We start from the raw sequence: 21,956 nt of genomic DNA on the forward strand, positions 1-21,956 counted from the left end.
TGAAGAAAGCTGAGCGCCGAAGAATTGATGCTTCTGAAGTGTGGTGTTGGAGAAGACTCTTGAGAGTCCTTTGGACTGCAAGGAGATCCAACCAGTCCCTCCTAAAGGAGATAAGTCCTGGGTGTTCTTTGGAAGGAATGATGCTAAAGCAGAAACTCCAATACTTGGGCCACCTCATGCGAAGAGTTGACTCATTGGAAAAGACTCTGATGCTGGGAGGGATTGGGGGCAGGAGAAGGGGACGACAGAGGATGAGATGGCTGGATGGCATCACCGACTTGATGGACGTGAGTTTGAGTGAACTCCGGGAGTTGGTGATGGACAGGGAGGCCTGGCCTACTGCAATTCACGGGGTCGCAAAGAGTCGGACACGACTGAGCAACTGAACTGAACTGAAAATTCATATACTGAAATACTAACCCCCAATGTGATTAGGAGGTGGGGCCTTTGGTGGGGGGGCGATTAGCTCATGGGGTAGCATCTCATGAATGGGATTACTGCCCTTATAAGAAAGATCCCCAGTGAGCTCTCTCACATGTTAAAACACAATGAGAAGGCAGCCATCTCAGATATAGGAAATGGGTCATTAAATTTTCTGACAGTCTGCCAGCTGCCGTAAATTTTCTGGCACCTTGATCTTGGACTTCCCAAGTTCAAGAACTGTAAGAAATAAATGTTTGTTGTTTAAACCACCCAGTCTATGGTACTTTATTATAGCAGCCTAAACTGATGGAGAGAAAGGTCCTTTTCTATTTCTCCACTCCCTTGAATTTGGTCTAGCTTAGTGAACTTCTTCGACCAATAGAATATGGTGGAAGGGCTATTAAATAAGTTCCAAAGCCTAATCCTCAAAGAGGCCTTGCAGCCTTACAGATTCCACCTTTACCTTATTAGAAGGCTACCTTAAGAATGCCCTGTAAGGATGCCAAACTAGCCTACCAGAGGATGAGAAGCCACACTGAGAAGAAATGAAGCCCTTTAATGAACAGCCAGCACCATGTGCAAACATGCGAGTGCAAACATTTGCAGGTTGGCTAAACAGTTCCTTGTTGGTTTCACTTGGCTCTCTCATGCAGCTGAATCCACCTGAAAGGTTGACTGAGTTAGAAGGTCCAAGATGTTTGCACTCATATGTTTGAAAAACATTTGGGTTGTTTCCAATTTTTGGAGATTAGGAATAAAATTGCTATGAACATTCAGGTACAGGTTTTTATATGAGTTTACGCTTCAATTTCCCTGGAATAAATGTTCAGTAGTGCAGTTTCTGGGTTGTACAACTCTGTTTTTTCAAAGAAATTGAAGCTATAAATGGTGAAGCTGGGATTCTAATCTAGATAATCTGCCTCTAGGTCCTAACTCTTCACACTGTTTCCAGCGGTTGTAGAAACTCAGAGAAATAAATGGAATCAAAGAAACAGTATGGAGGTAGAGTCAACAGAACCTAGCATTGCTCAGATGAGGGGTATATGAATAAACTGTCAAGACTAACACTAGGTTCCAGCTTCAGCACATTAGATAGATGATAAAATATGAATCGAACTTTAGATATGCTGTATTTAGGGGATATGCAGGGTTTCCTAGGTGCCACAGCAGTAAAGAATCCACCTGCCAATGTAGGAGATGCAGGTTTGATCCCTGGGTCGGGAAGATTTCCTGGAGGAGGAAATGGCAACCCACTCCAGTATTCTTGCCTGGAGAATCCTAGGGACAGAGGAGCCTGGCAGGCTACAGTCCATGGGGTCTCAAACAGTCAGACATGACTGAGCACATGTGCACAGTCTGATCTGCATGATCATTCCCATCTTTCAGGCAATTAGATTACAAAACAGAACTAGGTATCAAGAAAAACTCTGGTTAGAGACAGAGATTTGAGAATCATCACATTTATATGCTGAGTAACATCAGAGAGACAGGGTAGAAAATGACAAGAGATCTGACAACAGAACCCTGAAGAACAGAAATAATCATTCCCTTTAGTTTTTCTCCCCACAAACAATAAAACAGTAGGCACTGTGACAGACCGCAAATTCATATTAACTTTAGATCTTACAGCACTTCATGTCCACTTTATCAGTTTTACAATGCTATTATAAAGTATAAGGTATAGAGTAATATACTTTCCCCTCCCCCACTCTGTCTCATTTAAAAAGAAATATAAAAGGAATACAAGCTGATTAAAAAGTCTTAATATGTCAGTATACATTTGTCCAAACCCATACAGTGTACAACACCCAAACTGAACCCTAGTGTAAACCATGGACTTTGGGTGATGTCAATGTGGGCTCATCAACTGTGACAAATGCACCACTCTGTGGGGTGTATTGGAAGCCATGCATGTGTGAAAGGGTGTATAGGAAATCTCTGTATTTTATACTCAATTTTGCTATGAACCTAAAACTACTCTAAAAAGTCAATTAAAAAATAAAATAAAGCCTCAGTACAAAAGAATACGTAAAAAGCATAAATTTCACTCCTCTCTCAGCATCCAACTCCCTCCACCCATTTTACCAAAAAAAGATATGTAGAAAGGAATTTAAAGAGGTAAACTGACAAATCTTAGGAGCTAAATAAGAATCAAGCAATACCAAGGGTCAATGGATAATGTCAATTATACCCCAATAAAAAAAGCCAAGGATTCATAATGATAAAAGTGATAGATAAGTTTGATTCAAACCTTTTTGGAAGTTCAGTATTTTGCAATAGAATAAAATAACTATTATGGAATTCATGCTTTGCCATTTAACAATTTAAGTGCCACATACCATTATTTTATGACTACATTTTTTGCAGTTGTATCTCAAACTGAGAAAGAATTATAATTTTATAAACAAAGTCACACCTCTTAATATATTACATAATTGAGTTTTTTACTCCTTTCTCCAAAAATAAAGTCCACACATTTATTTTTTCTCATACCTGTCATACCTGTTAGGAAGACAAACACCTAAATAGAACATCTAGGATTTATAAGGATGAATCATGAATTTCTAAACATATCCTGTGTCAAAGTCAACACATTCACAATTTCAAGTTTTTATATATATATATATTTTTTTTTTTTACCAAAAGATAAGTCTATATCTTCATCATATCATAGCAATATTGCAAGAAAATCCCTTTCATCAAGAAAACTTCCAGGCTTCCCTGGTAGCTCAGTGGTAAAGTATCCACCTGCCGATTCCAGAGACAAGGGTTCGATCCCTGATCTGGGAGGATCCCACATTCCGCAGAGCAACTAAGCCCTTGCACCACAACTATTGAGCCTGTGCTCTACAGCCTGGGAGCCACAACTACTGAAGCCCTAGAGCCCACACTCCAAAACAAGAGAAGGCACTGTAATGAGAAGCCCTCGCACTAAAATTAGAGAGTAGCTCCTGATCTCCACAACTAAAGAGCCTGTGCAGCAACAAAGACCCAGCACAACCAAAAAGAAGAAACTTCAAATTCTTATTTCTCAATTCTAGTTTTAGAACTAGATAGCTTTCAGAGACATTAAGAGAACAGGTTTGAATAATGCAAGAAATTAGATTGGTTTATGTAAAGGAGCTAAGTGCCAAGTAAAAACTAATTCCAACCAAAACATTCAGCACAATTTTTATTTCTGGCAACTTTAGCTCCTGGCTAGAAAATCCATCCCAGTTATGACAATAAGTGGTAAAAATTTATTGAGCTATAATATATTGATAGATTTAGAAGCCCTTTGTCTCAAGCTAAAACTACTGTTCTGGTTCACACCACATTGGGAGAGCCTTAAATGAGATAAATGATTCTCAAGTGGAAGCCTGTGGTAAACTGTATTATCTAGGGGATTTATTTTTCCTTCAAAATATATCTACCTTCCTCATATTCTACCTACTACTAAGATTCTTCAGCAAAGTGGAGATGATATAATGGATATGCATGTGTACCTTTTTTTTCTTTTAACTCTTAAGATTATTCTGATATATATGTAACTCCTCACTTTCATGGAGAATTCCTGAATTAGGTCCAACTCTGCTTTTTAAAATTTTTTGAATATTTTCCAATCGTGTTTTTAAACATTGTATCAATAGCAAACAAAAGAAGCAGAGCTACAAAGCGGCAAGAGCACAGCAGAAAGCATAGCAGGTAAGGGGCTGTACTAACAGCAGCCCTAAGCAGCCTAGAGTTTTCTGTGCCAGCTCCCTTCAGAACCCATTATATTACATTTTAGATGAATGTTCAGCCCATCATCCTGAGAAAAACACACAGTCTACTAGTCAGATAAAAATGTAAAAAGAAGCTATTTTGGACATCAAAATAAACTAAGCCATAGAAAAAGAAAGACAAAAATTCCTCTGTTCCTGCATTAAAAGAACAATAACAAAGTATTATTTTGTGCAACTGATAACCTGTTTGGAGACTTCCTGCTCATATTTTATTATTTTAGTTTTTCATTATGTAGCATTATTTTTCTATTATAAAACCCAGTCAAGCTAAAAACCTTAATCGTTCTAAAACCTAATAAACTACTACAGAACACCAAAACTGTATGAAAAAAAAAAACAATCCTAATCCATATTGCTTGTCAAGACAGTTTAAGAGCTGGATTAGAAAAACAGGCTTTCAAGGTCCATTTTCGAGCAAACAATTATACTTCTTCATGGCCTTTGTTTCAAATCCCTTACAAACAGCTTCAATACTGAAATGTACTAGAAAAGATAATTTCTAATTACATATAAATAATCAGCCAGTTATTATTATATTCTAATTTGGATTAGTGTCCCTTAAATCACTTGCTTTTTTCCTATTCAATGTTCAACTTTATTGCATTCAACAATGACACCTACTGGCCATTTAGAATCAGCCATTCTCTAAGACATCTCTAGTAGGCTGGTTACATAATAAGAAGAAACACATACATATACACACAAGATACACATAACCTGCATGAAAGCAGAGATTTGTTCATAGGTACTCACACTACAGAACTGCACCTAAAATAGAAGCAGAACTGTTCTTTGTGACTGAGTATTATTCCTGCCAAATGATAAAGAAGAATGAAATACCAAGTATCAAAATTTTATCTGAAATACTGATAAATATCCTTAAACATTTCGGAACAAATTCTTAATGATCCAACACTCTTTACCAAATGACAATTAGAGAAAAAAAGTTTCTAATTTAGTTTCTGGGATATACTAATATAAATCATCAATAATATGAAAAAAAAGAATTTTGGAAAGTTCTTCTGACATGCAGTATTAAAAAAAGCTCAGGAAAATTATATACTTGCTAATAAATACTACATTAGTCTTTATAGTCTTAAGCTAAAAGCAACATTTCAATCAGCTTACATTTTAGAAATGTACAATGCCTCTTTTAAAACTGCTTTCCAATAAGCTATAAAAAATCAAGTTTTTAATATAGTGTGTCATTCCATAATACACAGTGAATGGAATTCCATTTTAATTCTACATTTCAAAGTGCAAATGAGTGACAGAAACTTAGAATTATATCTGTAAACACAGTTTACCTCTATCGGAGAGGGTCAAAGGACATACTTTTTAAACCTAATAAATAAATAATTCCTAACTAGTTTCCCAGACTTACGGAGCAAAGTACTTAAAATAACTTCCCCTTCTCCCCCAACCCCCCACCAAAATCAGACCACCATCTCATTTTCAGTCTCTAACGTCCACAATATTTAGGGAGTAAAAAAAAAAAATTACCAACTAATTTTCTAGTCATTTTCCAAGTTGCACTTACCTTCTGCTATAGATTTTTGAGCGTCTCCACTTCCCTTAAGATTTGGAAAAAAAAAAAAAAATTGTAGTCAGTCCTGACCCTTAAAACAAATTCACGAACTACAAAACGTGAACCTGGCCACGCTCGTCTCAAACTAACACATCTCTCAACCCAAGTCCATATTTGGGATAAGCTCTTCGTGACTACTCTATCCTTCATGGTTCTTCGCCCACAGAGCCTGCCGGGATAGAAAACAGTCAAACCAACGGGAAAAAAAAAAAGAAAAAAGAAAAAACTACTCAGACACATTAATAGGTTGCAAGACCTCCTCTTCCCAGGAGGGACAACCTAGTTGTTTGGGTAAATAACAGCCAAGGGTTACATAATGTATAGCTATAAAGAGTCTCAAGTATCTCACCGCCAATATATCTTTCTTCACCGCTACCCCCGTTTCCACTCTGAGAAATGGCCCTAGTAGAAGCAAACCCTAGGATTTCTCTCAGGTGTCTGCAATGCCGCGTCCTCTTCTCTCTCTGAGCTCCATACAAGGAATTCCTCCAGCCTTCACAACACCGTCTTGCTCCCGCCTCTCTCCGGTCTCCGCCAGCGCCACCGCAGCCCCCCACGCCCGAGGCTCCCACGTCGCCCCGCAGGGCTCAGCCTCCACCCGCCTCGGCTGCTTCTCCTCGCGACCCTTCCAAGCGGCTACCTATCTCCTAGTGGTTCCGGAACCACCAAAACTAGGGCTAACGCCTTCCCAGACCACTCTTCGGCAGATCCCGTCTATAGCTCCTGTGGCCGGAGAAGAAGAAAATCCTTCCTATCTGGCACTCCGCGTCCCCCAAAGACAGCGCCGCCGCCTACCTGTCACCCCGCTGCCTCCGGCTTCTTACCGCCACCGCCTCCCGCAGCAGCCTGCCAACTGCAGCGCAACAACCCGCCCTCTCATTAGGTGATTCCACGCTTCAACAACGGTGCCGCTGATTGGTAGCAGAATGCCTGCGGCCCTCCCCCTGTGCAGCGTCTAAAGATTCCGGCCTCCTAGCAAGGACGACGTCGCGTCTTCCCCACCCTCTGTCCTCCACAGTTTCCCTTACCTCGGACAAACTACAGATACACAGATATGCGGGGGAAATGTCCACTTCAGGCCTGCTTCATGTCACCTCCACTGGTCCAGGAATCAGTGACCCAGGGCAAGAATGTTTAATTTATCCTCTGGTTTCCTGCCGTAAGTAACTCGAGGTGACAACTTCCGTTTCCGGTTGCCTCTGGCTAGAGGGGTGAATCTTGAGTGTCCTGAGAGGTCAGATTGCTGTCAGGTAAATTGGGGAGCTGTTGGGAGATCTCTCGCTCGGGAATAAGAACGAGACTCTATTCTGAGGATTGTCAAAAGGGAGAGACTAAATGGAGGATGATGAGAGTGCTCAAGAGGGAAAGAATCGAAGAACTAGCAGGAGAGAACTATGAAGTCCTGGAGTAGTGAGGGGTGGCTGTAGAAGGATGCAGTGAGAAATCAGTGTAGTTAAGTCCAGACCCTTTTTTCCCTCCTCTGCCACCCTCAACATCCCTCACCCCGTGTTTTTTGGTTTACCTTTGAATCGAATGATGGCACAACCATCCTCGAATTGAAAGTTTGTAAATTTACAATGCCTGCCTCACGAACCTGTGTTTGTTGTTCTTTAGTCGCTAACTCGTGTCCGGCTCTTTTGCGACTCCATGGACAGTTGCCACCAGGCTTCTCTGTCCATGGAATTTCCCAGACAAGAATACTGGAGTGAGTAGCCATTTCCTTCTCCAGAGGATCTTCCCGACCCAGGACCCGCATCCCCTTCATTGCAGGCGGATTCTTTACCGCTGAGCCACATGGCAGTTGCTCAATTGTCTCTGGCTCTTTGCGACCCCATGAACTGTAGCCCACCAGGCTCCTCTATCCGTGGGAGATTTTCCTGACAAGATTACTGGACTGGATTGCCATTTCCTCCTCCAAGGGGTCTTCCTGACCCAGGGCTCCAACACGCATCTCCTGCATTGCAGGCGGAGTCTTTACAGCTGAGCCACCTGGGATGTATAGTATAATTTGATTTATTTGTTTTTTTTTGAAGATTTAATATTTATTTATCTGGTTGCAGTCGGGCCTTAGTTGCAGCTCATGGGATCTTTGTTGTGTCATGCGTGACCTTTCGTTGCAGTGTTTGGGGTCAGTGTTGTGGCAGTCAGCAGTTGTGGCACACCAGGCTTAGTTGCTCTGCATTGCATGGCAGATTCTAAACCACTGGACCACCAGGGAGGTCCCTGTAGTAACTTTTAAATAAGATTTTTCTGGCATGAGTGTTTATGATACAGAGTTAAAGTGAAAAGGCGATACAAAGTCATCACATTAATGTTTAGTGTGATTACACTTTTTAAATGCCTATACACAGATGCAGGGACTGGAAGGGACACTAAAGGTGAAACCAGTTCATTTGTCTTTAATTTTCTAATTTTCCTATGGTAACCACAATTTTTTAAATGAGGAGAAATTGAAACATATACTTCAAAGTCTTTAGTAAACTGTGAAATTATGTATATTGTGAGTGGCATTACCCATTTATTTCCTTCTTAGGGAAAGTATGCCTGCACTCTTCCTGTACTAGAGCCAGCTCCCTTTAGTGGAGGTTGATCTTCACCAAACTTATAGGTTCACTTCATACATAGATAGAATGAGGTGGGGAAAAAAAATTAGTGATTACATGTTCTTTCCTTGTTGAACTAATTTCCATGCTGTTCTTATTTGAGCAGCTCTGAAATGGAAATTAATCACTTCTTACTGACTCCTTGACACAGTTTAAGTCACTTTATCTAATTTTAATTTTTATTGTGACATATACATAGCAGATGGAGAAGGAAATGGCAACCCACTCCAGTGTTCTTGCCTGGAAAATCCCATGGACAGAGGAGCCTAATACATATAAGAAGGCTATATAAAGCATAAATACATGTAAACATTATAATCAAGCAAGCAATTGATCCCGTTCAGTTCAGTCGCTCGGTCGTGTCCAACTCTTTGCGACCCCATGGACTGCAATACACCAGGCCTCCCTGTCCATCACCAACTCCCGGAGCTTGCTCAAACTCATGTCCATCGAGTCGGTGATGGCATCCAACCATCTAATCCTCTGTCGTCCCCTTCTCCTCCTGCCCCCAATCTTTCCCAGCATCAGGGTCTTTTCCAGGGAGTCAGTTCTTTGCATCAGGTGGCCAAAATATTGGAGTTTGAGATTCAGCATCAGTCCTTCCAGTGAATGTTCAGGACTGATCTCCTTTAGGATGGACTGGTTGGATCTCCTTGCAGTCCAAGGGACTCTCAAGAGTCTTCTCCAACACCACAGTTCAAAAGCATCAGTTCTTTGGCGCTCAGCTTTCTTTATGGTCCAACTCTCATATCCATACATGACTACTGGAAAAACCATAGCTTTGACTAGACGGACCTTTGTTGGCAAAGTAATGTCTCTGCTTTTTAATATGCTGTCTACATTTGTCATAGCTTTTCTTCCAAGGAGCAAGCATCTTTTAATTTCATGGCTGCAGTCACCATCTGCAGTGATTTTGAAGCCCAAGAAAATAAAGTCTGTCACTGTTTCCATTGTTTCCCCAGCTATTTACCAACCTTCAGGTTAAAAAATAAAGCATTGCCAAAAGTTTAAAATATGCATTCTCAACAGAGATGATTGTCTTTAAGTCAGTGAAAATTGGTTCTTGTTGGGTAGGGGTGAGAGGGCAAAAAAAACCCCTTAGAGATATTAACAATACAATGGTTTATGGCCCTCCAAAAAGCCATAGTACATAAACTGGAGTATTAAAATTTCATGTGGAGGGGTAAGGTGAGAACATGATTAACAGGGACAAAAAGGTCTAAAAAAGCTCTTTTAGGGTACAGTAATTACAATACTTTGAAAAACACTGCCTTAGAAGTTCTGTGAATGAGTTTCTGTGATTCCATCTCCACCAGGAGGTAACCACTCTCCTAACTTATAATAATCATGTACTTGTTTCACTTAAATTTTTTCCATGATGCATTCCTAAAAAATGAATTGTTAGGTTTTTTTTTCATTTATATAAATGACATTAAAAGTTATATATATTTTTTCTGACTCACTTCTTGCTCATTGTTTGTGAAATTCATTCATACTCTTCCATGGTTGTAAATTTGAGTTGTTTACAGTTTGGGGCAAGCATAAATAATATGACTAGAAAGATTCTTATAAAACTGTTATACAGATGCAAGAGGTTCTCTAGAGCAGTGCTGTCTAATGCAGATATAATACTGTGGTTATTTTAAGTACCACGTACTTAAAATTTTCTAATAGCCATATTAAAAAAGTATAAAAAAACAAAATTAATTTTTAAAATTTATTTGCTTTTAATTTGAGGGTAATAGCTTTACAATGTTGTGTTGGTTAAGAAACATAAAATTATTTTTAATAGTATATTTTATGTAGCCCAGTATATATATTCAAAATACTATCATTTTAAGATGTACTCAGTATTAAAAGCTACTAATGAAATGCATTTTCTTCATGCTGTCTTCAAAATTGATGTATTTTATTTTATCCTTACAGAATATGCTGTTTATATATATAAAAACACAGTGCCTATGACTGGAATTGCTAGGCCATAAGATATTCAAGGGACTTCCCATGGGGCTCAGTTGTTAAAAAAAACAAAACAAAACAAAAATCAACCTGCCGGTGCAGGACATGCAGATTCTATCTCTAGGTTGGGAAGATCCCCTGAGGGAGGAGGAAATGGCAACCCACAGTATTCTTGCCTGGAGAGTTCCATCGACAGAGGAGCCTGGCAGGCTACAGTCCATGGGGTCGCACAGAGTCAACACAGCTGAGCGTGCACACATGCACGATATTCAAATGTTTACTTTTCTGGTCATACCAAAGTTTTTTTACAGTGGTTGTGTTAAATTGCATTCTCACTACCTGAGTGTGAAAGTGGAAGTCACATCATCACAGTGTGTTCTTACAGTCTTGCAAGGTTGGTTCTAACTTCATGTTATATGAAGAAACTAAAGTTCAGCAAGATTAAAATGATTTGACCAGGATTTTGCAGCTGTTAATGGTGCACTCAGGGTTTAATACCAGATCTGTACAGCACCAAAGTCTGCATTTCAGTAGAATTCCAAGATCAGGATATCATTGTTTGATTTATGGCTATTGTGAAGTAGAAATAATTTTTAAGAGTAAATGAAGCTTCCCTAAAAATATTGTTCAACTTTTTGTTCTTTTTGAAAATTTGTTGAAATATTTAGTAAATCCCTATGAAGGGACTCTTTCTGAAGTATTTTAATTAGATAGAAGAGAAAATACGTTGAATTTATTAGAGGAAATTAGTTTAGGAGAATGAGTGTTCATGTATACTTACTTTTTTTTCAAAGATTTATCTTCCAAATTAATATTTTGAGCATAGTAGTATTATAACTTTGAGATAGCCTTCATACCATAGTAATATTTCAATTTTTATTTTAAAAATCAAGTTTTTTAATAAAAAATTAACCTTTGGTTTTGTATTTTCTTCTAAAGTACATTGATACTTTAGTAGGTTTAATGTTTTAGAATTGGTATTTCCAAAAAAAGAATTTGCCTTGTAATCCAAAGATTTTTGGAATGAAACATTATTTAAATTTTTTTTTTTTTACTCAGGGAACTCAAACCAGGGCTCTTTGACAACCTAGAGTGGTGGGGTGGGGTGGGAGGTGGGAGGGAGGTTCATGTATATGTAAAAGGGAGGGGACATATGTATCCCTATGGCTGATTCATGTTCATATGTGGCAGAAACCAACACAATATTGTAATTATCCTTTCAATTAAAAATAAATTTAAAAACTTTTTTAAAACATAATCTGAAGAAGCCAACATTTTATCATTATAATTAAATGCTTCTAAAAGTATTTCTTTTGTGATAATGTATTGAATCTCAAAAGTCAGACTGAAATCTGAAACCATAATTTGTTTCCTTTATATTATTGAATCCACCGAACGGTAATGAAATAATGGATTAAATGTTTTATTCAAAGCTGTGAATGTTGTAGTTTTAACTTGTGTTTGTTGGGTATTGGTTTTTATTCTCCTTTAAGTGAAATCATCAACATAACGTTTTAAATAAATTTAAATAATGTTTTAAACCAATTTAATGTCTATAAAAATATTAAGTGTTGGCTGATTTGTAAAAATTACTTTGTACAATTTTGTCCCCCATATTCTGGGAACTATTGTTTAATGAAATGAGTGCTTCACATAATATGTCTTTAGTATACACTATCTAATAATTACCTGTCTTCTAAAATGCAGTGTAGGAATCCTGCCTTATTATTGGGCTTGTTTATAGTTATAAATGCAGACAAAACGGTAATAATTATTTGGTTTGGTTTTATTTCTGGAAAGCAGTGATTATAGAATTGCTACTGCTAATCTTACACAAATTACAGTATAGCATTATTAATTTATACCTTCGTAATTTGAAATTCATAACAATATAGCTGGGGACTGAGCTCAAGTTTATTTCTGTATTATTTTTTAAAATAACACTAGAAAACTGAAATCTTTATATACCTATTGGGGGCAATTTTATTTAAGCAAACTTATCAATTAAAAGGGGGTCCTAAGGACTCTGTTAATGGAAGAGAATATAAAATAGAGAATACTTAACGGAGGAGCCTGATAGGCTGCAGTCCATGGGGTCGCTAAGAGTCAGACACGACTCAGAGACTTCACTTTCACTTTTCACTTTCATGCATTGGAGAAGGAAATGGCAACCCACTCCAGTGTTCTTGCCTGGAGAATCCCAGGGACGGGGGAGCCTGGTGGGCTACTGTGTATGGGGTCGCACAGAGTCGGACACGACTGAAGCGACTTAGCAGCAGTAGCAGCAGCATGTATGTATATATCTGAATCACTTTGCTGCACACGTGAAACTAACACAACATAGTGTGTGTGTGTGCGTGTGTTTAGTCGCTAAGTCATGTATGACTCTGCGACCCCATGGACTATAGCCTGCCAGACTCTTCTGTCCTTGGGATTTCCCAGGCAGAAAGACTGGAGTGGGTTGCCATTTCCTTCTCCAGGGAATCTCCCCAACCCAGGGATTGAAGCCACATCTCCTGCATTGCAGGTGGATTCTTTACCACTGAGCCACTGGGGAAGCCCAACACATGTAGGTCAACTATATTTCAATAAAAATTGTTTTTAAAAGTCTCTGTTGATCCACTACAAGAGTCAGCAAACTACAGCCTGCTGGCCAAACTCAGCCCATTGCCTGTTTTTATGTGGCCAGTGAGCTAAGAAGAATTTTTACAGATGAACATTTACAATCAATTTGATACTAAGGAACACTAAACTTTGAGCCCCAGTTAAACAAAATGTTACCCACTGAAAGGGAATTGCATTTTTTTTTTCATCAGAAGACTTGTATTACAAAAATTATACTCAGCTGTTATATTTTGAATTATATCAGTAAGATATTTATGGAAATTTGTTCTCTCCTGTTATATAAGTATCTACATAATATCCTTGATTTTATCTCGTGACCAACATAGCCTAAAATATTTACCGTGTGGCTCTTCACAGAAAAAGTTCATGTGATCTGTATATATTAACCATAGTAATACTGCAGTTTTAAAAAATTGTCTGAAGAAAGCAAGTAACGAAACAGTATGTATGATATTTTATTATACATATTCATGCACTGTGAAAGACTAAAAAAAAAAGTAGACAGGATTGCTTAAAAGTTAGGTGTGAGGGCTCTGAAATGAAGCTTTAAGGTTCAAAGCCCAGCTGTACCATTGACTATTTTTGTTTCCCTCAGGAAGGTACTTAGCTTCTTGGAGCCTCTTTGGCTTCACCTATAAAATGAAGATAATAATAGTAATCTAAGTTCAAAGAGTTGTTTTAGGAAGACTGTAACAGAGTCGACACTTAGATCGCTTTAACATAGTGCACCTGGCACATAGGGCATGGTAAGTGTTTGCTATTATTATAATTAAGAAAGAAACCAAATAGTAAATGTTTTCTTTTAGTGATGGGCTCTTTTTATATCTCATGTATGTACATTTCCAAACAGTGAACATTTACTAGTTATGTAATAAGACACTTTAATAAAATTTCTTAACTTCAAGTTTTCAAGTATTGGCTGTCTTTTTAAAAGTCACTTTAAATGTTTTGCCTTAAAAAAAAAAGTAAACTTGAGTACTTGATATCTGTAATGTATGTATTTCTCCCTTAAATTAACTTTTTCTATAGACATGGCCCACGGACATGGACATGAACATGGTCCTAGTAAAATGGAACTTCCAGATTATAAACAATGGAAGATAGAAGGGACACCATTAGAAACTGTCCAAGAGAAACTGGCCGCACGAGGACTAAGGGATCCATGGGGCCGGTAAGAACAGTCAAATGATTTAGATAGAATTTATCCTAGAGAAAGACTATCTATGTTCCTTTTCAATATATTCTTTAAAAAAAAAAAATCAGTGAAAATGTCTTTTTACATTTAAGTTTTAAGATCAGCTTTATTAAAATATCACTTACAGTAAAATTGACCCTATTTTAAACGTATCATTCCGTGCGTTTTGACAGATATGTACGGTTATGTGACCACTACCACAGTCATGATACAGAATACTTCTAGCATACCAAAAAGCTCCCTCATGATCCTTTGTACTCAGTGCAATCCTGCCCCTGGATCCTGGCAACCCTTGATCTGCTTTTTCCAGAATTTCATGCAATTGGAATTATACAATCTATAACCTTTTGTTCTGGCCACCTTTACTTAGCATAGTGCTTTTGAGACTCAGGTACATTGTTAACTTATAGCATAGTTTCTTCCTTTTTTATTGCTGAGTACTGCTCCACTTATGCATATACGTCATTTTGTTTACTGTTCACCAGTTCCATCTGGGTTATCAGTTTTGGGCTATTATGAGTAAAGTTGCTCTAAACATTCAAGTACAAATCTGTGTGAGCATACGCTTTTATTTCTCTTGGATAAATACCTAACAGTGGGATTTCGGAATCATTTGAAAAGTGTTTTTTTGTTTTGTTTTGTTTTTTAAATGAAAAACTGCCAAACTGTTTTACAAAATGGTTGTACCATTTTGCATTCTCAACCAGCAATGTATGAGAATTTCAATTGTTCAGTGTCCTCATTAATAATTGGTATCGGGTCTTTCCTGACAGTCCAGTGGTTAAGACTCCATGCTTCTGCTTCTGTGCTTCCATTGTAGGGGGTGTGGGTTCAATCCCTGGCTGGGGAACTAAGATCCAGCATGCCCTGTGGTGTGGCCAAAAAAAAATACTTGGTATTATCAGCCTTTTAATTTTAACCATTCTAGTGAATGTGATAGTAACATCTCTTTGGTTTTAATTTGCATTTCCATGAAGAATGAAGATCATGAGAATCTTTTCATATGCTTATTTTCCATTTGTATTTTTTCTTTGATGCAATGTCTATTCAGATCTTTTGCCCATTTTATTTATCAGAATGTTTTTCTTTTGTTGAATTATAAGAGTATATATATGTTGCTTTAAATGATTTTATTTATTTATTTATTTATTTTTGGTCCCACTGAATGTGGGAATCTTAGTTCCCCAACCAGGGATCAAACCCAGGCCTTCTGTGTTGAAGCACAGAGCCTTAACCACTGGGCCACCAGGGAAGTCCCCAAGTCCTTTATCAGATAAAAGTTTTGTAGATTTTTTCCCAGAGTATGACTTATCTTTTCATTTTCTTAATAATGTCTTTAAGACAGTTTTAAATATTGATGAAGTCCCAATTTAACATTTTTTTCTTTTATGGTTTGTGCTTTTTGCATCCCAAGATTTTCCTAATCTTTATTCTGGAAGCTTTTATAGTGTTCTTTCTTCCATTTAGGTATATGATCCATTTTGAGTTAATTTTTAATGTCATATGAGATAAGGATGAAGGTTAAAGTTTTTGCACATAAACATCCAGTTCTAGCACTGTATATTAAAAGACTGTCTTTCCCCATTAGTTGACCTTGACACCATTGTCAAAAATCTATTGACAATATCTGTGTGGACTATTTCTGGATTCTTTTTGTTACCTTGATCAATATGTCTAACTTTTGTCAATATGACACTATCTTCAGATCAGATAGTATAAAATGAGATGTCTGATTTTTAAAAAAAGGTTATGTTAGCTATTCTAGGTTCATTGTATTTATATTTACATTTTAGAATGAGCTTTTCAGTTTCTGCAAAAAACCCTGCTTGGATTTTAATTGGAATTGCCTTGCATCTTTCAGCTCGATTGAGGATGATTTATGTCTTAACAATATTGAATCATCTAGTCCATGGACAATTTAGATCCCCTTTAATTTTCTTAGCAGTTTTTATACAGTCTTGTACATATTTTGTTAAGTTTATCCTGAATTATTCCATATTTTTATGCTATGATAAATAGTATTTTTAAACTTCTGTTTCCAGGTGTTCATTGCTGGTATATAAAAATATAATTTCTTTTTATATTTTGACTTTATCTTGTTACCTTGCTAAATTGAATTTTTAGTTCTAGCAGATGTTTCTCAGAGATTTCTTAGAATTTACTTCATAGAAAATGATTTCATCTACAAAGACCACACTTTTCTTTCAATTTTTTTTCTTGAGTTATTGCACTGTCTAACACTGCTAATATAATATTGAATACAAGTGGTGTATGTGGACATCCTAGTTTGTTCCTAACTGGGGAAAGCATGCAGTCTTGCATCATTAAGTAGGATGATTTATCCTTACTTGTGATAGACCTTTTTTCTCAGTAGAGCTTTCTGGTTTGTTTCTCTCTGTGTTCTGTATACTCAAAAGAACTGTTGCCAGAGCAAGAAATTAATCTTCTAAAGTCAGACTTATATGACAGGGGAAAGCAATGATTCATTGAATAGTAATAGTAGTATCTAGTAGTACTTTTTGTGCCAAAATACATCATATATTACTCTGTTTAATCTTTATAATGACACTATAAGGTTGATAGTAATCATTACTGAGTAGAAGAAACAGGCCCTGACAGATTAAGTAATTTATTGAGCCTAAAAGGTGTGTATCTCGTAAAGTGGCAGAGCTAAGATTAATACCTAAGTCTCTTAACTTCCTCTTTGCATGGGCAAAGCTACACAACTGACCTGTGATGGATAGGCCAAGGTGAGTCTTGCATTTGACAATTCTGTAACATTCTGAGTATTATGACTGAAATATGAAACCATCAAGTGCTTTTTCTTGTATTTCATATATGAAATGTGAGCATATAGAGCTACTTACCTTATACCACAGAACAATTCCTGATGTGATCCACTTGAATTATCTTATATAAGGTAGCATTTAAGTCTGTTAGAAAGGTGAAAATCAAATTTATTTTACTTAATGAATAAGTCATATGTGATTATAATTTCCCCCTTTTTTTTCCCCTCTAGCAATGAAGCTTGGAGATACATGGGTGGCTTTGCAAATAATGTTTCCTTTGTTGGAGCATTATTAAAAGGATTCAAGTGGGGATTTGCTGCATTTGTGGTAGCTGTAGGGGCTGAATATTACCTGGAGTCCCAGAAAAAAGATAAGAAACATCACTGAAGATAATACCTGGAAATATCTTTTAATGTCTTAACTTTCTTATAAAAAGATTTCTTCACTGTAGCCTACTCACCTGTGTGTTTATTCCTTAAGGAATACTAGTAAGATTTAATAAAATAAGAAAACATGTACCAGTCTGCTTTTTCATTCTTAAAAAAAGTGTGTCGAGCCATATCAGGTTTGGCTTGGAGAATAAATAAGAGGTTGAGTACTGGCAGCAGTACATTCTGCAAATAACTGACAGCCAGCATATATTTGAACAAATGGATATGTTCTAATAGGTTTCTTTTTTAAATTGTTTAAAATTGTGATAAAATTTGCCATCTTGTTTTTTTTAATTGAACAGTCAGTGACATTAAATACATTCATAATATTGTGCTACCATTACCACCATCCATCTCTATAACTCTTTTCATCTTTTAAAATTGAAAATCTATGCCAATTAATTAATAACCCCCATCCCCCCCTCAGCCTCTGGCAACCATCATTCTACTTTCTTTCTCTATGATTTTTGACTACTCTATGTAGAAACATGTGGAATTTGTCTTTTTATGACTGGCTTATTTTATTTTGTATAATGTCCTCAAAGTTCATCTATGTTACATATGTCAGAATTTCCTTTCTTTTTAAGGCTGAATAATAATTCTGTTTTATGTATATACCACATTTTGCTTATCCATTCATTAATCGATGAACACTTGGATTGCTGATGGACACTTGAGTTGCTGCCACATTTTAGCCATTATAAATAATAGTGCTATGAACATAGGTGTACTCTTTTTTTTTTTTTAATGTGGGATCTTAGTTTCCTGACCAGGGATTGAACCCATGTCCCTTGCCATGGAAGCATGGAGTTTTAACCACTGGACCACCAAGGAAGTCCCCAGATTTTTTTTTTTTTTTTTAAAGAAAAGACATTTATTCAGCGTCATAATCAGACTATTACATTTAGCAATCAACAGCATGGGTGCAAAAAATCTACATTAAAACCCTTTGTTGGAATGCTTTACACTTTCCACAGAACAGAAACTAAAATAACCTGTTACACAATTAGTCACAAGTACAGTGCAAGTTTTTTGCTCATACACATGAGTATTGTCTAAAACATGTCTTTGTAGCAGCTAGGCCCTGCCACCACTGTCCTTAGTTGAATTCACAAATCTGTTGAAAGCTGTAGCTTCCCTGTTACTTCTCTGGCTCTCCTTTCCTGCTAAGCTTTGTTTTCTGTCAGTAATTAAAACCTGCCACTGCCGTTGCTGCTGCCGTAGCTACCGCCACTGCTGGAACCACCATAGCCACCTTGGTTTCATGGTTTGGCAAAGTATTGGCCTCCGCCACCATAGGGACCAGAACTTCTGCTCCAAAGTTTCCTCCTTTCATGGGTCCAAAATTTGAAAATTGATCATTGTAATTGCCAAAATCATTGTAGCTTCCACCACCTCCAAAATTGCTTCCACTACCACCACCAAAGCCACCTCCACTTCCACAATTGTTATAGCTGTCATAGCTTCCACTCCCACCATAGCCACTGCCCTGGTTTCCATAACTCTGTCCACCACTTCCATAGCCTCTGTGCTTCCTCCAGAGTAACAGGGCTGCCTCCTCCATAACCACTATCATTACCAAATCCGTTATAACCACCCCCACTGCCACCATATCCGCCACCACTATGGCAGTCACAAAAGCCACCTCGACCACTGGCGTTTCCTCCACAACCAAAGTTGTTATTCCCGTGGAAATCACCTCCATGACCACCACCAAAGTTTCCAGAACCACTTCGACGTCTCGGCTGGATGAAGCACTAGCCATCTCTTGCTTAGACAGGGCTTCTCTCACTTCACAGTTGTGGCCATTCACAGTGTGGTATTTCTGAATGACAATCTTGTCTACGGAGTCATGGTCATCAAAAGTTTCAAAAGCAAAGCCTCTCTTTTTGTCACTGCCTTGATCAGTCATGATTTCAATCACATCAATTTTCCCATACTGTTCAAAATTATTTCTCAGGTGATGTTCTTCAGTGCCTTCTTTAATGCCACCAACAAAAATCTTTTTCACAGTTAAGTGGGCATGAGGTCTTTGAGAATCTCCTCTTGAGACGTCCCTCTTTGGTTCCACAACTCTTTCGTCCACTTTGTGTGGCCTTGCATTCATGGCTGCAGGGCTTCTCCACCATGACTTATGTGACAAACCCAAAGCCTCTGGAGTGCTTGGTGTTTGGATCCCTCATTACCACAAGTCTGTGAGCCTTCCCCATTACTCAAAATGGCTGCTCAGACTCTCATCGATTGTTTCAAAGCTCAATCCTCTGATGAAGAGCTTCCGCAGCTCTTCAGGGCTTTTGGAAGACTCTGACTTAGACATGACGGCAGGGCAGGGTTGGGGAGTGGAGACTTCCAACAATGCTTTCTCCGTGGCATCCACGGGCAGAAAGAAGTCCCCAGATTTTTAAGAGTTGACTTTGCTACTTTTACCATCCTCTGTAAGGGACCTAGCTTATACTATAAAATACTTGACTGCCTTGTTTATGATAACATGTGCAGCTATCGTGTTAGTTTTTCTTATGATACTTTCTACTCTTTCTTTAGTCCTAATTCTTTCACATATTTAGAAGTTTGACATTTTTTCCTGTATTTTCTAACAATAGACATTCTCCCCATGTCATTGAATTTCCAAATTTTAATTAAATCCCTAATTAAAGTTTAGACTTAAAACTCAGCTTGCTGAAGATGGGTAATAATTCTGCTTGAAAAATAAAGCTAATATAAAACTCCAAGGTGATTTTTTTTTCTTTGTAAATTTCTTGTTTATAAATACAAACTTGGGAAATCACTAAATAAATGAAACAGATGAACTCCTAATAAGTGTCAATGGTAAGTGGAATGTGCTAAAATGGAGTCATAAACAAGACTGCAAAAGAGGATAAGGAATGCATTTAACAGGGAACAAAGAGCAGTGGGACAAATAGAAATAGCAGAATGTTAGATTTAAGCTTAATCAAATTAGTACTTATACCAGGTATAAATGGTCTAAAAGTTAAACTAAAACATTCCAATTACAAGATAGATTGGCGTCTTGGGAAAGATGCAAGACCCAACTATAAGCTGTGTATGTGAAAACCCCTTTAAAGACATAGGGTAAAAGTAAAAGAATGGAAAAAGATATTCTGTGCAAATGCTAATGAATTCAGTTGTAGTGCAAAGAACATTGAAGTGGCTACCTAATATCACACAACAGATATTATTAAGAGGAGTGTTTTATGATTCTAAAAGTCAGTTCATTAAGATGACATAAAAATTTAAATATGTACAGAACTTCATCAAGGCAAATTGGAAGTGGTCAAACAGGAGATGACGAGAGTGAATATCAACATTCTAGGAATCAGTGAAATAAGATGGACTGGAATGGGTGAATTTAACTCAAGTGACCATTATATCTACTACTGTGGGCAGGAATCCCTTAGAAGAAATGGAGTAGCCATCATAGTCAACAAAAGAGTCTGAAATGCAGTACCTGGATGCAATCTCAAAAACAACAGAATGATCTCTGTTCGTTTCCAAGACAAACCATTCAATATCACAGTAATACAAGTCTATACCCAGACCAGTAACGCTGAAGAAGCTGAAGTTGAACAGTTATATGAAGACCTACAAGACCTTTTAGAACTAACACCCAAAAAAGATGTCCTTTTCATTATAGGGGACTGGAATGCAAAAGTAGGAAGTCAAGAAACAACTGGAGTAACAGGCAAATTTGGCCTTGGAATACACAATGAAGCAGGGCAAAGGCTAACAGAGTTCTGCCAAGAGAACGCACTGGTCGTAGCAAACACCCTCTTCCAACAACACAAGAGAAGGCTTCACATGGACATCACCAGATGGCCAACACAGAAATCAGATTGATTATATTATTTGCAGTCAAAGATGGAGAAGCTCTATACAGTCAGCAAAAACAAGACCAGGAGCTGACTGTGGCTTGGATCATGAACTCCTTATTGCCAAATTCAGACAAATTGAAAAAGTGGAGAAAACCACTAGACCATTCAGGTATGACCTAAATCAAATCCCTTATGATTATACAGTGGAAGTGAGAAATAGATTTAAGGGACTAGATCTGATAGACAGAGTGCCTGATGAACTATGGATGGAGCTTCATGACATTGTACAGGAGATAGGAATCAAGACCATCCCAAAGAGAAAGAAATGCAAAAAAGCAAAATGGCTGTCTGAGGAGGCCTTACAAATAGTTGTGAAAAGAAGGGAGGCGAAAAGCAAAGGAGAAAAGGAAAGAATGCAGAGTTCCAAAGAATAGCAAGAAGAGATAAGAAAGCCTTCCTCAGTGATCAATGCAAAGAAATAGAGGAAAACAATAGAATGGGAAAGACTAGAGACCTCTTCAAGAAAATGAAAGATACCAAGGGAACATTTCATGCAAAGATGGGCTCAGTAAAGGACAGAAATGGTAGGGACCTAACAGAAGCAGAAGATATTAAGAAGAGGTGGCAAGAATACACAGAAGAACTGTACAAAAAAGATCTTCACGACCCAGATAATCACGATGGTGTGATCACTCACCTAGAGCCAGACATCTTGGAATGTGAAGTCAAGTGGGCCTTAGGAAGCATCA

The 21,956-nt window shown here is 37.6% G+C and overlaps 2 protein-coding genes and 1 pseudogene across 3 annotated transcripts in view; 1 reads left to right on the forward strand and 2 right to left on the reverse strand.

Annotated features, from left to right (window-relative positions):
- FAM126B (family with sequence similarity 126, member B) overlaps positions 1–6,648 on the reverse strand; it is a 64,665-nt gene extending 58,017 nt beyond the window's left edge. For both annotated transcript variants that reach the window (XM_010860957.1, XM_010860956.1), the window contains exons 1-2: positions 6,571–6,648; positions 5,728–5,761 (exon numbers count right to left, since the gene is read on the reverse strand). The gene's annotated coding sequence lies outside the window, so the exon portion shown is untranslated. The remainder of the gene's footprint in view (positions 1–5,727; positions 5,762–6,570) is intronic.
- A 288-nt stretch (positions 6,649–6,936) lies between these two features.
- NDUFB3 (NADH dehydrogenase (ubiquinone) 1 beta subcomplex, 3, 12kDa) lies at positions 6,937–17,464 on the forward strand. The gene is made up of 3 exons (XM_010860959.1): positions 6,937–7,025; positions 13,992–14,133; positions 17,177–17,464. Exons 2-3 carry the CDS (start codon positions 13,994–13,996, stop codon positions 17,331–17,333), a joined length of 297 nt encoding a protein of 98 aa, XP_010859261.1. The 5' UTR covers positions 6,937–7,025; positions 13,992–13,993; the 3' UTR covers positions 17,334–17,464.
- A 1,103-nt stretch (positions 17,465–18,567) lies between these two features.
- Positions 18,568–19,694, reverse strand: LOC105003833 (annotated as a pseudogene).
- Between the last annotated feature and the right edge of the window lie 2,262 nt (positions 19,695–21,956).

The sequence above is a fragment of the Bison bison genome, unplaced genomic scaffold (assembly GCF_000754665.1).
Source record: "Bison bison bison isolate TAMUID 2011002044 unplaced genomic scaffold, Bison_UMD1.0 scf7180017864471, whole genome shotgun sequence".
NCBI lineage: Eukaryota > Metazoa > Chordata > Mammalia > Artiodactyla > Bovidae > Bison > Bison bison.